The sequence below is a fragment of the Podarcis vaucheri genome (assembly GCF_965113315.1).
Source record: "Podarcis vaucheri genome assembly, chromosome: 13".
In the NCBI taxonomy this organism is placed as follows: Eukaryota; Metazoa; Chordata; class Lepidosauria; order Squamata; family Lacertidae; genus Podarcis; species Podarcis vaucheri.
The window spans coordinates 57,066,670-57,084,825 of NC_138751.1; the positions used below are offsets into that span (position 1 = coordinate 57,066,670).

General features: G+C 43.6%; 1 protein-coding gene across 3 annotated transcripts in view; it reads right to left on the minus strand.

The window, feature by feature from the left end:
* Positions 1-18,156, minus strand: part of SSH1 (slingshot protein phosphatase 1) — a 51,633-nt gene that overhangs the window by 22,804 nt on the left and 10,673 nt on the right. Inside the window, exons 1-6 of one of the 3 annotated variants that reach the window (XM_082196070.1) lie at positions 13,176-13,677; positions 9,528-9,631; positions 7,482-7,546; positions 6,637-6,758; positions 5,979-6,047; positions 5,512-5,577 (exon numbers count right to left, since the gene is read on the minus strand). In XM_082196070.1, the coding sequence (XP_082052196.1) occupies positions 5,512-5,577; positions 5,979-6,047; positions 6,637-6,758; positions 7,482-7,546; positions 9,528-9,631; positions 13,176-13,270 (521 nt within the window). In that variant the 5' untranslated portion in view covers positions 13,271-13,677. Of the gene's footprint in view, positions 1-5,511; positions 5,578-5,978; positions 6,048-6,636; positions 6,759-7,481; positions 7,547-8,591; positions 8,702-9,527; positions 9,632-13,175; positions 13,678-18,156 lie in introns of those variants that run through there. The other 2 variants (XM_082196069.1, XM_082196071.1) reach the window with 2 other exon arrangements.

Sequence of the window (18,156 nt, forward strand, 5' to 3'; positions counted from 1 at the left end):
ATATATACCGAACAGAAAGCAAAGCTGATAATAAATAATGCTATAACAGAAGACATAAAAATATCTAAAGGGACAAGACAGGGTTGCCCGCTTTCTCCGCTGCTCTTTATAGTAGTGCTGGAGGTTCTGCTAAACGCAATAAGGCAAAACAAACAAATTAAGGGAATATCATTAGGTTTAAACGAATACAAAGTTAAAGCATACGCTGATGACGTGGTATTAATGGTAGAAGACCCTATAAATAGCATAAAGGGAATTCTGGAGGAGATGGAGGAATTCGGGAAATTAGCTGGATTCAAACTAAATAAGAATAAGACAAAGATGATCGTTAAAAACTTAGACCAAGATAAGATAGAATCATTACAGGAACAAACGGGAATTGAAGCAGTTAAAAAAGTTAAATATTTAGGACTCTGGCTTACTGAAAAAAATATTGACCTATACCAAAATAATTACATCCCGGTGTGGAATGAAATTAAGAAAAATCTGGAGATTTGGGCAAGAATGAAATTATCACTCTGGGGAAGAGTGTCCATGGTCAAGATGATGGTACTCCCCAAAATGCTTTTTCTATTCCAAACGATTCCGATAATAAAGGGCATAAAAAACTTTAAAGAATGGCAAAGGGTGATTTCTAAATTTGTCTGGGAAGGAAAGAAGCCCAGAATTAAGTTTAAGACATTAACAGATATTACTGAAAGAGGGGGCTTCGCCCTACCAGACATGAGACTGTACTACGAAGCGGCATGCCTATGCTGGATTAAAGAATGGATAAAGTTGGAGGATACAGAGCTATTGGATTTAGAAGGGTATAAGAACAAATTCGGATGGCATGCCTACTTGTGGAAAGATAAGATAAAAGTACATAAGGGATTTTGCAGCCATATCTTTAAGGGACCTCTGATAGAAGTTTGGAACAGATATAAGAACATACTAGAACCAAAAACCCCACACTGGTTATCACCAGTGGAGTTAATAAGTGTAAAGAAAGTCAATATGGGGAAAAAATGGGGTAGGTACGAAGAATTGGTATTGAAGGAAGGAGGGAAGTGGAAAATTAAACCATACGACCAGGTAAAAAGATATACATACGATTGGCTGAGTTACTATCAAATAAATGAAATATTTAAAAAAGAAGTGAAGGAGAGGGGCTATGATGAAAAGACATCGAAATTTCAGAAAGAGATAATAAATTGTGATCGGAAAAATCTGTCAAGTATGTATAAAATATTGTTAGAATGGAATATGAAAGATGAGAAAGTTAAAAAAGTGATGACTCAGTGGACAAAGGACCTCGGATATGATATTCAATTGGAAAAGTGGGAGAAATTGTGGAGAGTGAATATAAAATTTACAGCATGTGTACTGCTAAGGGAGAATATGTTAAAAATGTTATATAGGTGGTATATAACACCCGTTAAACTAGCCAAGATGTATAAAACAGATAACAAATGTTGGAAATGTAGACAAAAAGAAGGGACGTTCTATCACCAATGGTGGGAATGTGGGAAGATTAAAAGCTTTTGGGACGAAGTCTATAATGAAATCAAAAAGATTTTAAGCTATACATTTGTAAAGAAACCCGAAGCTTTTCTACTAGGTATGGTTGGAAAAGATATCAAAAGAAAGGATTGTAAAATCTTCCAATATGCGGTAACAGCAGCTAGAATGGTGATAGCGCAGAAGTGGAAGCAGGAAGAAAGCCCAACGTTAACAGAGTGGAGATTAAAATTGACGGAATATGCGGAGTTAGATAAATTAACAGGGAAAATTAGATATATGAAGGATCAAAAATTTATAGATGACTGGGGAAAATTTGCGGACTATCTGGAGAACAAATGTTTAGTAAACACAACACTAGCAGGATTTAAAGAGGCACTGTAAAACACTAAGAAGTATTGCTTATGGAAAACAATGTTTGAAAGATGGTACTAATGGCAGTACGAAAGACTGGAATGCGTTATTAAGAGATAAATACGAATGAATGTCAAGGACGTTGAAGGAAGTCCAAAAGAATGAGATGTATGAAACAAGGATTTAATGTATATACATGGAAAGATTAATAAAAAATTTTTAAAATGCAAAAAAAAAAAAAAAAAAAACTGTTCTCAAGTCATCATAGATCACGGCCTCTGCTCTCCCATGGCAATTATACATTAGCAAGCAGCCAGGGACACATGCATGAGCAGAGGTGAAAAGAAGAGATCGGGGAGGCACAGAAGCTAGAAAGGTGCACCTTGCAGGCACCTTGCAAGGCAGAAGGTGCACCTTGCAGGCTGAAGGTGCTGGGTTCAATCTCTAGACTTTCCAGGAAGGGCTGTGGAAGACTCTTCTTTGCCTGAGACCCAGGAGAGCCACTGCCAGCCAGAAGAGGCAATGCTGGGCTATGCAGACCTGAGCAAGTGTGCTGCCTATGTTCTTCATCATTAGGGTTGGTATAACTTGAGATCCCTCCTCTGCCCTAGGCTGTATCCTACTAAGGCTTTGTAAAAGACTGAGTGAAGGAGAGGGTTAGAGGGAAAGGTGAAGCTGAGAAGTTCTATGAAAAGGCTTTAAGGATGGATTTCATTTCTTGGTGTTCTACAACTGCAAAGCTTCTGCACAATTTATTTATTTTTTAAAAAAATGATATTTATTACTTTTTCAACATTTTCAACACAACACTACAAACAAAAAAGAAAAGAGAAAAAACAATACAAATACAATACAAAAACGCTACATGGACTAACAAAACAAAGCAAAAACCAACAAAAACAATTTTAAAACACCTCAAACATTTTCAATATCTTATATTTCATTCACTTATTTCCAGCGACCTCCTCACACCTCCCTTTTTGTATTCCACTTCTATTAATTGTTTCAGCAATTCCTTTCCATCTTACTCTGTTTTCTATCCTATAATTATCTTAACACATTCTTGCCTTATATTTCCTTTAATTTTCTATTAATCTATTTATACTTAATTCCTTATGACATTTCTACTAAAGCCATATAACTTCATTCCAACATTTTTCTAACATTCCTTAATTTTACAATATTTCTATAAATAGTCTTTAAACTTTTTCCAATCTTCTTCCACCGACTCTTCTCCCTGGTCTCGGATCTTGCCAGTCATTTCCGCCAATTCCATATAGTCCATCAACTTTGTCTGCCATTGTCCAACACTTCAGTGTTTTCAAGAAGTAGCCATTCTCTCAACCAGCAAAAAGCAGATGGTTCACAACGAAATTTAAAGGTCTGGCAGGGCAGGTCCACCTCCTTCTTTGGCATCCATCAATATCTTAAGTTTTACTCGAGGCTTCCTGCCCTGCCAAACAACTCTAAAAACATCCCTCTGCCACCTCCTGGAAAAAAAAAATCCATCCCATCCAAAGTTTGCAATGTTTGAAACAAAAGCGACATCCCCAGCAACACAGCAGCCCTCATCCCCACCACAGTAACTCGGCCCAACAGTAACAACTTCTGATTTGTCCATATTTCCAAATCCCCCTTCTCTTCAATCCAACATCCTTCACAATTATCCTTAAACAGATTCACATTTTTGGCGGTCATACTAACCCCCAAATACCTCTATTTCTCAATTGATGTTAGTCCTGTCGCCTCCTGAAACTCTGTCAAGCTTTCTTTTTCCAGTTCAGATAGGGCTCTGGTCCTCAAATTCATCTGTTCTTCTTTAAGTTCAATCATAACGAATGCCAGCTTATGTTCATCAGGTTGTCTTTGTATGGATGGGACTCTCCTCTCCAGTTGTATTGCTTTAGAATCAGCAGCAAGGGTTTTTTCCCTGACTTCATCTGCAGTTTGCCGTATCAGAGTAGATTCCTGTGTCAGTTTCTGGGTGGTTTCTGAATTGGTATTCACCTTTTGTCCCAAGTTATTTAAACTTTCTACGATTAAGTCAATTTCAATATTTGCAGCATCCATTTTCACATTTATCACGTCTGTTTTCTTGTGAAGTTGTTCCAGCGAATCGTTTATTTTCAATAATGCAGCCACTAAGGCCTCTTCTGTCGACATCCTGTCTGTTTTTTCCTTTCCGTTTGCCATAACACTTAAGAGATTCAAGGTCAATTCCAAAGTCTCACACTTTTCTATCTTGCAGCTAGAAATTCCCCTAGCCCAGCTCCTATAAAGTAACCAATTTCAAAAGCTTCCACTAGGGGAAAACAGTTTCTATTTGTATTGGTCAGTATGTCCTCTTTTAAACACAGTTTCAATAATCCAAAGTTAGTTTCAATTTTCAGTTACTTTCCTCCTTTTTTTGAAAACAACCGGAGACAGTAGAAACAATGTATTCTCTTGTTTAGCTACCTGTCAATGAACGTTCTAAACGCTGTCAATGGACGTTCCAAAAATCATCAATCCTGCTAGCAGCCCGTTTCCAGGGTCAGAGCGGCGGTATTTTAACTCTCTTAACTCTCTCCTACAGGCATATTCAGTCCACCACTCCCCCCCCCTCTTCTCCTGTCTCCAAAAAGGGGGGGGGTCTAGTTCTTTACCGATGGAAATTTAGTTTTTTACAAAAGGCTTTCCAATACTTTAGCTTGCAGCCTCCTTGCTTCAGTTTATCTACAAAAGGGGGAGGCGGACTTCCTGTATTGAACCTCCCCGTTTCGATGCCAGATTAAACGTTTAAAAATCCAATTCTTCCCAATTCAGCTCTACTCACGGGTAATTACTTTAGAGTCAAATTGTCCACAGGAAAAAGTCAGTGCTCTCCGACAACAGCTATGCGGCTTCGCTCCGTGGAAGAAGCAGACGATTTGAAGCACCGCACCACTCACCCCACATCGCTCCAGATCCCCAAAACCGGGTTTCCCCGCGAGTAGGGGAGGCGCAAAAGGTGCCCGCCGAATCCCACGTTCACAGGCTTCTCCCACCTGTGATTTTTACGGGTCTCCGCCTTCGCCGTGGTGGTACAGACCCAAATTCCCACGGGGCAAATTCCTCCCGATCAGAGGAATTCTGCCATTGCCAGAGGCACCAACACAGAAGTCCTGCACAATTTATATACCTTTTTCGTCATGCTGGGTACTCCCGTTCCTCACATTATTAGCCTTCCTAAATCATTTACCAGTCCAACTTCATGCCCTGGTTCAGCAAGACACCAAGAGCGTTGAGACTCTCCCATGGGACAGAAATTCAATTTCCCAGCCTGTCTTTAGAAACCTAAAATGTAAAGGTGGGTTTGCAGCTTAGCAGATTTGATGGACAAGGAAGAATGGCTCCAATTTATTCATCTCAACCATCTAGTTTCCCTCTGGTGCTTTTTCTAAAGAGAGAGGAGCTATGTTATATCATAATTTATGGTCAAGAGTTGGCCTAGCCTTCTAGGACCCCCCTCCCCCTCCACCAACTGCAGCAATTCAGTGATTGAGTTGTTCTGGGGGGTGGAAGGCAGGGATTGTTTGCCAGGCAGGGGCACTCTGGAGTGCAGGTGAAAGGCTACATTTTGTTGTCTAGAAAGGAATGAGAAGAGTCAACTGCTGAAGAAAAAGAAAAGTTACTCACCACATTGCTTGAACTGAAACAGGCTTGAATATATGCATCCTCCCTGCAGTGCTGACGCTGAACCCACTAGCAAGGAGACCAACAGAGAGAAGAAATCACTCTATGCTCCTGGGGCCATGCATAGCAAGCTATTGTCGCTGCGGTTATTACTATTATGAAGAAGAAATCATTCACACTCTTAGGGCTATGCATCACAAGTTGCTGTTAGTAACACTATTCATTCTTAAACTGCTTTAGAACCAAAGCTCTCATAGAGTTTATATCATGTTGTATTGCTAACTACAGAGCTGTATATTCAATAAGAAGTTGAGGGTTTGGTCGCGTACCAAAAAGACACACCCTTAACAGTAGCTAAAATATATCTATACAAAACACTCGGAGTTTAATGAAGTGGCCTTTCCCAGAAGACCTGCTCTGCCTAACATTGCCTTCGTTTTGCTAGCCGCCAAAATGCTCTTGTTTCTTACCCATCACCATCTAGATGGATCTTTGTGTCACTCCACAGACGCAGAACCATCCCGATGGTGCAGCTTTTGCTACCAAGAAAGAGAAATGACAATGTTTGACAGGCTTCAAACACATGTGGACCTCAACAAAACAATGGCCAGATTTCATGCATTTGTTAATTACATTTTTATTCTGTCGGGATGGCATATATGGTCCTCTCTCTTGACACAATGCCTCAATTTTATATTCCCTTGTGAAGCAGGTTAAGCGGAGAAAAGTGACTGGCTGTGGTGATCTTGATGGCAGACTAGGGGCTCTGGTTCAAGTCCAAAACTCCGGGCCTCTCACAATTCTTTAACATCTTCAAGATGCCTTTCAATTCCCACACAAACATCCCGGGCTGGTGTTCTAGAGAAGGACACCTTAGCAAACAGCCACAGATTTCTGGTGAGTGTTCTTGCTGTGGGTGGGAGTAGGTATCCAGAGTTTGCCCCTACACATGACACCTGAACATCTTTTATATTTTATTGTCAACTCAAGTGTCATTGACACCCTAAGCCTTTGCATTAAAATAAGACTATGTTTAAGTGTGTGGTTTCTACTGCAATTCTTTTGGATGATCGTGACCCCACAGAAAACAACAGGCTGGTGGCATTTTTCCCCCAAACCTGCACTCACCTCTCCTTGCTTGAAAAGTCTACTCCCAGCAGGATATTCTCCTCCGTGTCTTGGCGTCCGGTGCTATAGACAACCACCATGTACCTCACCCGGTCTGTCCAGACACTTTCCAGACGCACAGCCTAAAAACCAGCAAGACAGTTCTCAGTGACCACTTCCTTCACACCAGCCTCTGAGAGCCCATATTCTGTTCTATTAAAGTTACAGGTGTTCCTCTTCAAGTCAATGTCTCAGATTTTCACAAGCTCTGTATTGGCTTACCTAAGTATGTTTCTGAGGAGATAAAAGGGAGGGTGACTTAAATGGAATTGCACCCCACCAAGCGGTTGACACTTTTGCCCTGCTCTGTTAACGAAGTGAGGAAATGTTCTCTAAAGGAGCAGTGGAAGACCTGTGGTGGCCCCCCAACTGCTGCTGGACTACAACTCCCATCATTCCTAACCACTGGCCATACTGGCCTGGGGCTGATGGGAGCTCAGCAAGCTCTGGAGGGCTACACCTTCCCCACCCCTGCTCTGAAATAGGCTCCTTGGGGCCTTTTAGGAAGCAGCCCAAGAGACAGTAGGAAGCCAGTGCAGGTGCTCAAACCACAATTCAAGGCAGCACCCTTGGATTTCAATGGGAGAAACTGCACTCATCTTTGAGCTGGCTTGTGGCTCAAGCTGGATTACTGTGCCAGTAAAATGATTCCAAGGGCTGCTCTTCTTCAAATGCTGCCTTCACCATCCTGGATTTTAAGCACCATCTGTGGATGTGCCATACTCTCTCACAAGTCCTTTATCAAGCACCGCACAGAGATAGTGGTCCAGACACATGGGGGTTGCGGAATGAGCAAGGCCTCTTACCAATTTGATCCTGTCCTCACAGCGAAGGAGGTTGATCATCACCTGAAGATGTTGGGGCAAATCACCTGCAGATCCACAAGTAGATATGGATTAGCCTGATGCTTTGAACTGTGTGATATTCCACGTCAAGTCCACATGGTTCAAGAATGGTATGCATAAAACTACGTTGGTTTTGCTTCCCACTCCTTTAGACTTCCCCAGTCTGCCTCAGAGAGTTTAAGAGATGGCAGAACATAGCTTCGTTAGCTTCATATTAGATCCGCCCCTGCAAACCACTGCTCTGTTTAGCTTTGGTCAACTGTACACCACGTCAACTGCTCTGAGAAGCGGCTGCTCTCCAAGGGGCGTTGTTCCAGCCCAATGGCCTGAATCCTTTTCCATGGTGGATGCTTGCCCTGTTCCACCACTGAGTTGGTTTGTGTTGGACATCTGGGTACAACTCAACTTGTAGAAGAGTGGTTTGCATGGAGTAAAGACAGGAAAAGTGAGGGACCTCCACATTCCCAGACTATCCCTGTACCTTTAACCCAGAGGTTTCCAACCTTTTTGAGTCCACAGCTCCCTTTACCAACTACATTGTTTCGGTGGCACCCCTGTGGGGCTCAGGAGCCCAGTTATGTAACCCCTTCCTCCAGAGCTGGCAGCCTCTCACCCTTTTGGGAACACCCTCCTTTGTGGAGTATTCCCTCGGCCTCCTCTCCTCTCCTTGGGAGTCCCCTGGTCTCTGAGCTGCCCCCCCCCCCGCCCCAAAGAGAGGGGCCTCCTCCTCACACTGCCCCACAGGGGCCTGGGACCTGTCTGTCCACTCCCAACAGCAAGGGCTGGCGGACGGCCTGGCTAGACTCCCTGGCCCGCTTGCTGGCTTACTCAGAGGCCGCCTCAACTCCTGACCACCAGCACCCCCTGGCCAGCCCCAGAGGCACCATTTGCCCATGGAGCTTGTGGCTAGGGCTGGTGCAACCAACAGCTGTGCAGAGATGCAAGAGGGCATCAGAGGAGAGAGGGAAGGAAAGGGGGACGGAGACCCCTGACCATCATTCAAGGCACCCCAGGGTGCCATGGCAAACGGGTTGAAAACCACTGTTTTAACCTATTGGCTTACTTCTTTACCTCCTTGTTGTTTAACTTTAGACTGATAGGATGCATCCTGTTTTACACCTTCCTCCTGCTCCTGACACTTCTCTCTCAGACCTCAAGCTGAGGGGTCACCTTGGAACTATGAGAGCAAAGCAGCAAGCGTGATTGCCTTTGTCATTTCTAGAATAGCATGTTAGGTTAGAACTAGGAACTTTTCTATGCAAGTTATTTACTTCTTATAATAAACAACTTTTGTTATTTTCTTATTCTACAAGCGTATCTCAGTGTGTGATTACAACAGGTAAACTCTACTCTCTAACCACAATTCACTTGCTGCCACATGCTGCTCACTCTAGGTGGCTAAATGACCCAGCTGTTCCAATAGTTTGGCCTCAGGTCAATTGCTGGTTGGCCTAGTTTCCCTGCTTCCAAGTGAAACAAACAAGATATGTCACCCAGAATAGTCTCTGGACCCTTTGGCAGGCCCAAAGCATGATTACTCACACCATAATCTTCTAACTCAGACCTAAGATTTGCACCACGGTCCATTTTGCATTTTGCACTGAGAGTCAGAGAGGTCTTATAGTGTGTATGAGGAAGGCAAATGGATGCATGTAGCCAAGAATACAAGTCCCAGCTTAATGATTTGATGGTGCAAGCTCAGTAAGATACACTGTGGGATGGTAGCTGGGTCTGTGAAACTGCTGACAGCTGGAGAAATACAAGTCTCAGCTCCCAGCCACACAGGACCGACCATGTGGTGCCCTGTCCTACAGGCTGTTTGCCCCTAAACAGGACCCAGCTCTCCTTCCCTGGCTCCCAGAGAGAAACATTTTTAACATATCAGGCTACAGAAAACTACTGCCTTAAGTTAGTATCTCCCCCCCCCCTGTTTATTTTTCCTAGGTTATCATGCCCAAGTCATGAGGACTGCCCAAGAAAAAAACATTTTGCAGTGACAATGCTTACCAGCATGTTTGTGAAGGTGAGTAAGACTTCGTGGACCTTGAGGGCTGTTTCCTTGCTGGAGGAATAGTGCAGCACCTTTCACCATAAAAAAACTCTCACTCAAGCTGGAACACAAACAGATGCAGGAGATCAGGCTCGGGGAGGGGGGTGCAACAGGGAGGGCTATGAGGGTAAATAGCAAGTCTGGATTATCTCAGTAATGCTAGCAAGGGTGAAATCCATGCAACACACGTGTTCTCCACCTAAACTGGCCTGGGGGGGGGGGGAGTCCCAACACTCCAATCCCACCGGTTTGTAAAACACTGTCAGAATTGCAATGAAAATCATTTACAGACTTCACAATAAAGCCCCATTCCAATTCTTGTATTAGAAATATGGCATAATTATTTCATTTGTGCCCTGTTTGGGGATACTTGGGGAGAGAATAAACCAAGATGATTTCATTTTCCCAATTTCATTCTATAATATATGTAACAAGCTGAAGGTACATTTATTTCATATATTCATTTCTCAAGTCAAAGGCTACAAAGCAAGTAAATGACATACCAACAGTCAAGTAAACATTGGAAATATTTTAATCTGTTTTCCTCAAAAAAAGTTCCTCTCCCCTTGAGGAAAAAGTGAGTGTCATGCGCTTCCAGTGTTTCTGGAAATCTCAAGACAATTACCGTGACGAAAGGATTGTGCCTTGTGTTCTTCAAAACACTTGAGCCCTTGTTAGACCAGAGAGTCAGCAGCAAAGTCCCAGGCTTTAAATGGCTGGCTGTCATAATGGGCTGGTGATGCTTTGCTGCTGGCAGAGGAATTTAAAGGCAGCAGGGCTGCAGGTGCGGGCCTTCTATGTAACTTTCCAACTGGGTTTCATGTTTGGCTGCTGTTTTTGTAGAGGAGGATTGTTGTTGTTGTTTAGTCGTGTCCAACTCTTCGTGACCCCATGGACCAGAGCACGCCAGGCACTTCTGTCTTCCACTGCCTCCCGCAGTTTGGTCAGACTCATGTTTGTAGCTTCGAGAACACTGTCCAACCATCTCGTCCTCTGTCGTCCCCTTCTTCTTGTGCCCTCAATCTTTCCCAGCATCAGGATCTTTTCCAGGGAGTCTTCTCTTCTCATGAGGTGGCCAAAGTATTGGAGCCTCAGCATCACGATCGGTCCTTGCAGTAAGCACTCAGGGCTGATTTCCTTCAGAATGGATATGTTTGATCTTCTTGCAGTCCATGGGATTCTCAAGAGTCTCCTCCAGCACCATAATTCAAAAGCATCAATTCTTCGGCGATCAGCCTTCTTTATGGTCCAGTTCTCACTTCCATACATCACTACTGGGAAAACCATGGCTTTAACTACACAGACCTTTGTCAGCAAGGTGATGTCTCTGCTTTTTAAGATGCTGTCCAGGTTTGCCATCGCCTTTCTCCCAAGGAGCAGGCGTCTTTTAATTTCGTGTGACCCTCCAATTCAGTGACTCAACAAGACTTGGTTATAAAAATCCAGGTTGTGAGAACAGTTGTCTGTATGAACTTTTAATGTACAGTGGTACCTCAGGTTACATACGCTTCAGGTTACACACCACACTAACCCAGAAATAGTGCTTCAGGTTAAGCACTTTGCTTCAGGATAAGAACAGAAATCGTGCTCCGGCGGCGCGGAGGCAGCAGGAGGCCCCATTAGCTAAAGTGGTGCTTCAGGTTAAGAACAGTTTCAGATTAAGTACGGACCTCCAGAACGAATTAAGTACTTAACCTGAGGTACCACTGTATCTGTTTCTTAGCATGCAGTTTCAAGCTGCTCTTTAAAAACTTCAACTGCAGATGATTCTTTGGGATTTAGAGAGGAAGCTACCACCCCCTTTTCATGCCATCTTCCAATAGCACGTTTTGAAAAAAATTATGGGATGAAAGGGAAGAACAAAAATAAAGCTTGGACAACCCAAATTTTGTGACTGAGAGAAACTGGGACGCCGGCAAGGGCAGGCTGGTTCTGTTGTGCATTTCTCATTCATTTGGCTAGCCAAAACTGCACATGTGTGAGAGATTCTGCATTTTAAAAGGCTGGAAAAGAATGGTCCTATCTCAAGATCTCAAGACAAAAGGGAGGTCTGCCTAACCTAGACTGGCTTGCTGTGCTTAGTAGCAGCTCTCTAGTGCAGCCTTTCTCAAACACCTCCAGCTGCTTTGGGGAAGGTTCCTCTAATTCAGGATTTCCCAAACTTGGGCCTCCAACTGTTTTTGGACATCCCCAGCTAGCAAGACCAGAGATTATGGGAATTGTAGTTCAAAAACAGCTGGAGACCCAAGTTTAGGAAACCCTGTTCTAATGTGTTATTCTGACAAGGGTTTACCCAACTTTGAGATCTTTTAAGTTGGAAATGCCAGGAACTGAACCGGGGTCCTTCAAATATAGAGGGGACATTCAACTCCTTCCCACTTAAAAAAACAGATTTCTAATTGACTGGGAACTTCCCTAATGAAGCCTCAATGGAAACAGCTGGGATTTATGAGAAAAGAGGGCTTTTCAGCAAACACAACACTTGCAACACAATAAAAATAAAAATAAAATTAAGCACACAATCTTTTTTATTCCGGAAGAACTTAGGTTCCCCCCCCCAAAAAAAAAATTATAATTCATTCTTCAAGATCAGCCTCAGAAACTAGCAACCTCCCACCAATATGATCTCATTGACAGGCCAACAATGAAAAAAAAAATTGTGGAAAATAACTGGACAGCACATAAGGAGATATGTTGGTGCACAATGGCAGTTTTTTAAATAAAAAAAAGTCTGAAGTCAGAAAAGCCAAGCGATGAAGAGTGCTCTCTCCCATTAGCCACAAATCCCGACAGGCAATCTCTCCTAACATTTCCTGCCATTCTAAGCTCAGCAATACACAATTCCTGTTTATGATAAGGAGGAGAGAGAAATTGCCAACTGCCCGCAAACTCCAAGCAGCTTTATAAAGCATTGATGAGATCATTCTACAGCTAGGCCTAATGAAAGCGAAGTCCACAGACGATGCCTTGATTCTGCGGCCATGCGGTCACCACTGGACAGGACAAAGGCGCTCAAGATGTTTCAAAAAGCTTGTTGATAGCGAAAAATGTAAAATAAAATAGGCGTGCTTTCCGGATTTCAGCAGCTGCTTCACAAGCAAATGACATGGCATTTTCACTGCCACAGACATAAACATCATCAAAGTTGCCCTCAAATATGGCAATATCGGGCAATCCAGCAAATCTGTATTGCAATGACTGTTTTTAGGAGGAAATGAACATCTTTTCAAGGACCACACTAGCATCTGTGTTGAGCACCCATCCCAAACACACACACAAACCACATTCCGCTCACACTAGTTGCCTGCAAAGTATCTTCTCTGGCTGTTGCCCCAAGACAGCACAAGCAAAGATGAACCCCAAACCGACTTAAATCAGGCTTGCTTCTATACAGCTCCCTTAAAATGCAAGTGCTAGCAATTTTGCAAACAACACATACAAAGAAACCTTACATCTTTGCATTTTAGTTACCAAAACATCAGATCTGAAATAAACACAACAACACAGAAGATTTCACTTAAGGAGAAGAAACCTAAACAGAACCCAGAAACTTCAAGTAAGCAAAGCCATAGAGGGGAATGGGAGGGGCAACGCTCCATACGTACTATTTTGGACGGGGTTTCTTTGAGCAGCAGAAGCATTGCACTGGTCGAAAAGACAGGCAGAAGTCAGCGAAATCTGAAAGGTTCATAACCAGCATCCTCTCGCTACTCAATTTTATTATTTTTTTGGCAAGACAAAAGAGAAGAGGAGAAAACGGCCACTAACTGCTGAGTGAAGGAGAGAGGACTCTCCAAGTCTGTTGCTGCTACCCAGGAAGGGGTGGCTTCTACGGAGCCCTGTACTCCCCCCACCATATCCTGGCTCAGAAAGCACTTGCCCTAACATATCCTGATGAAAGAGGGCCTTTCAAAAGAAAGGGCAACGGAGGCGGGAGAAAACCAGCTGAAGCTCATCAAATCATTAAGCTCCTACAGGCTTTTCTTCTTTTCAGGCTCTGTAAAACAGCAGCAGCACCTCTTGTTTTCGGAAGAAATGTACAGTCCAACAGCTGGGCTCCAAAAGAACTCCAAATTCATTTGAACCTCAGTAGATTAAGAAGTGTCACTGACAGATGAGTAAGTAAAACTCTCCCCCCCCCCAACCCCAGTTCTGCACTGCATATAGAGTGAAACAGCCTCATTATGTTAAGATTTCACCTCGCATACTTCCTTGCTGGGCACCATTTCAGTAGCAAATAGGTGACCATAAGGCTGTTTTTAAACAAACAATTAGGCTTTTGTATGGAAAACAACAGCCTTGTTATTTCTTGTTGGGTCAATTTTATAGAATCATAGAATTGCAGAGTTGGAAGGGACCCCGAGGGTCATCTAGTCCGGTCCCCTGCAATGCAGGAATCTCAGCTAAAGCATCCATGACAGGTGGTCATTCAAGCCCTGCCTAAAAACCGCCAAGGAAGGAGAGTCAATTTAGAATTGTGCAGCTGGATAGGGTCTCAAAGGTCCAACCTCCTCCTGCTGATGCTGCAGGAGATCTGTTGCTATAGGATCCTGGAAAAGAGGTGACAATTCAGCCGCTGCTTAGAAATCTCTAACAAAGGAGGGCTCATCACCTTCCAACACAGTCTGCTCCACTGTCAAGCAGGATGTTGAACCTATAGTCTGACCCAGACCCTGTGATCATCACTGGAGGCCCTTCTCTGTGGGCCCCCTCCACAGGGGCTCTAGAGGGTGGCCACACAAGAGTGGGCCTTTTCACTGGTGCCTCCTTGCCTGTGGAAAAATGCTCTCCTCATCTTTAGGCGCAAGGCAGAAACAAAGTTTTTGGATTTTAATTATCTGTGGGCTCCTTTAGTGGGTGGGGTATTTTAACAATAAGAATGTACTTTTGATTTGTTCTATGTTTTGTTTTATGGTGGTTTTACTGATGGATGACTAGATTGCTATAACTTGCTTTGGGGTGCATTGGCAAAAAATAGGCGACTAATGTGTTTAAGAAATTAAATAAATAAGTTTAACCTAAATCAGGGATAGGCAAACTTGGCCCTCCAGATGTTTTGAGACTACAATTCCCATCACCCCTGACAACTGGTCCTGTTAGCTAGGGATGATGGGAGTTGTAGTCCCAAAAAAATCTGGAGGGCCGAGTTTGCCTATGCCTGACCTAAATCCTTTTTCTTGTTTTACCTTCTGGAGCAACAGAAAACCATTTTTATCCACCATCTTGGCAAGAGCCCTTCAACTCACAACTTGCACACATTTAACTCGTGTAATCACAGCTTTACACACTTGGCAGCCAGCCAGCTGAAAATTCACAAATTAAACACATGCAAGGCAAAGAGCTTAAATATGGTGGCAACTTACAGGACTGTGCCCATTAAGGCAGCCTAACTTGTAGAGAGGGGCTAAAGAACTGGACTTGTGCCTTGGTATTGTCAGAAATCCTGAAGCTGTCACTGGCTCTCTTTCTTAAAGTCTGTCCATTTTTCTAGAAACACCTTCCTTTCCACTTTCTTTGGAGAGAAGTTACCAGTCCAGGACACAATGAACTAGCTCCCAAATAGCTGGGAAGCAGGAAGCAAGGAAGGCCACATCTAATGGGAATTGCAAGAGGAAATTAAGATACCAGGATTGAATTACCAGAGCTCATATTTGGCTGTGACACCTTTAAGCTTGCCAAAGAAACTGCTGTGGGATCCCAAGCTTGCTGCTGATTTTGCATTGTCATTCAGAGAGATGCCATCCATTCAACAAAGATATGGTGAATCAACATATCCATTCTGCAGATTCCCAACACTTCTATTAAGAAAGGAAGGCATTTGCATTCCTGATGGTGTTTCTGCAGCATGCAGTCCAGTGCCAGAAGCAGTCTTCTGAGTCAAGAAACCCAAGAGGCGTTTCAGACAGGTGCTATAATCAACTACCTGAGAGAGAAAGTCAAGCTCATGCTTGTGCCATGGCTCAAGACCATATCACAACCTCAGCTCTGCTGGGCCTGCACTTTCCAAAGAGAAACCACAACCAGCTGCAATTTTGGAAGCAACAGGACTTACCGTATTTTTCGCCCTATAGGACGCACACTTTTCCCCCTCCAAAAATGATGTTCTATGCTGACGGGGTCTCACTCCTGTCAGCAGTCATGCTGCAGCATTATGCTCTAACTGCAGCTTTCAGATCAAGCCCAAGGGAGGCCCCTTTGGTCTGATCTAGCTGACCTAGTCTTATGCTGCTTAGCAAGCTCTAAAATTTGTTGCTTTTTGTGTAGTCTGACACAGTTCAAGAGTGTGAATTAAATGATCAACATTAAATGCTGGATTATACCAAAATGAGTATAGTTTTATTAAGAATTTGTCGTGTCAAAGGCAGGCTGCCCCACAGAGAATTCTCATCATAGCCTCTCTTAAAGGAAGCACAATTCCACCCATCAATTTGCCACTCGTTTACCCCTGACCAGCTGCTGTCAAATTTCTGTGGGAAGAACCAACAGCCTCTTGATGCCTCCTTGGGGATGTTTGAAACAAGGAGCAAAGACAGTTACAGGATGGAGCACACTGACACTTTGGCCAGGAGGGTGAGCGCCCTTTCTGGAGGTAACATATGATGAGGCCTCCGCTGCCTTTCAGATACAAGGGCAGGCGGCGAGCGAGAGCGGCTGGCAAGTTTCGCTCCAAATGCTTGCAGCACTCTGCCAACAAAAGTTATCTTCTGAGCAGGGTATTGTTTGAGCAAGAGGGCGTAGGCTGTGTTCACTACCCAAGAATTCCAAGCAGTGTTTTCAGAGACTGCAGGCCATTCACGGTGCCAGATGCAAAAGCTCTTTCAGGGCAAGGAAGGAGGAAATCAATCAGGGAGCCCACAAAGGCAGATTTCCCAGCAGGAACAAACTGCCAGCAATGCCAGTCAACTCTGCCATGGTGACACAGATTTGCTTCATCATGATTGCAATCTGCACATTTCTGTCAGCTGCAAGACACACACACCACAGGCGAGGGTTCCACACAAGGAGAAAAGCCACACTGTGCAGCGTCCCAGGCCCACCTTGGGGGGAGTCGAGCTTAATCTCTCATCTCCCATCATGCAGCAGGCTTAGATAGAAACACAAAGGACCCATTTTCAAGGATGGCCATTTGAATGCAAGCAAGCAGACAGGCTTAAGTAGCGTAGGCACAATCCACAAGGAATGTCTTCTGGTTATGCCTTGCTGAGGGCAAGTGGAACCGCCCCAGGAGAACAAGCACTCCAAAAACAGGGTGCACAACAGAACATGAATGTTAAGATCATGCTTAGCATTTGCAGTGCTTGATCAGTAGATATATCCTTTATAACACTGTCACTCAGTGAAGCAATAGGCTCTTCAGTTGAGAGTTTGGTGAATGAAGGATCAATTTCAAGTTCTGTAGCAGAATCTAGCATTTTGAATGTTAACTGTCCACTTGCTGATAGACAAGGTCTTCCCATTGACTGCTGTAATCAAGCTGTCGCAGGGGTAACTCATTGGTGTGGACAGCACAAACCAACCAGATCAGCTTATGACCAAGCTTGACCTCTACCCAACAGCTAGTGTTAACATTTGTAGTATCACCTCCAATGGCCTGCAATCAGTGCCCTTCTTCACAAAATCTACAAGATTATGAGTAATAACTTCAACTGGCTCCCCCCCCCCCCCGAATCTTTCTCTAGAGTAGTGGTAGAGTTATCTTCCACCTCGTTCACTGCACATGAAATAATACTGTTCTATGATGATGCTGGGGAACTGCTGATCTGAACTGTCTGTTTTTAGTGTAACTTTATTTGTATATTCATGGCTATCAAGAAGATGCAGTCCATCTCATCCTTCTGACATAGATAATCCAATTCCTAATCCAGGGCTTTCACAACTATTTCTTAGGCCCTCTTGACTTTATGTGATCCAACTACAAGCCTCTTGTCCTCTTCAGTAATCAAGCCAGCAGTGGCAGTTCTGGCATGCAGGCCAAGCCCTACCTGACGCTCTTTGATAATGTGTTACACTCTGACTTTTTATTAGAAGTGGAATGTGTACTTGGTTTCACTAATGTCCATTCATAACTTCCATAATTTACATCTTGGGCATCAGCTATTTGTTCTTCATTTTCATCAGCAGAGAAAATTTTTTCATTTGATGGTATTGAAGCATCCTGCTTACTTCTCTGCCCTACTTTGACAAACCTCTCTTCCAGTATCTAAGCCAGTGGCTATTACAACATCTTACAGTAACAAAACAGTATCAGTTAATGATGTTTTGTGCGAAAAAGTACTATATTTTACCTGTGCAGAGGAGATCACCAATTATTTATTTAGAATATAATTATTACTACTACTAAAGGTAAAGGGACCCCTGGCCATTAGGTCCAGTTGCAAACGACTCTGGGGTTGCAGGACTCATCTCGCTTTACTGGCCGAGGGAGCTGGCATACAGTTTCCGGGTCATGTGGCCAGCATGACTAAGCCGCTTCTGGCGAACCAGAGCAGCACATGGAAATGCCGTTTACCTTCCCGCCGGAGCGGTACCTATTTATCTACTTGTACTACTACTGCTTCTATTTATTAAATTTATATACCACCCTAT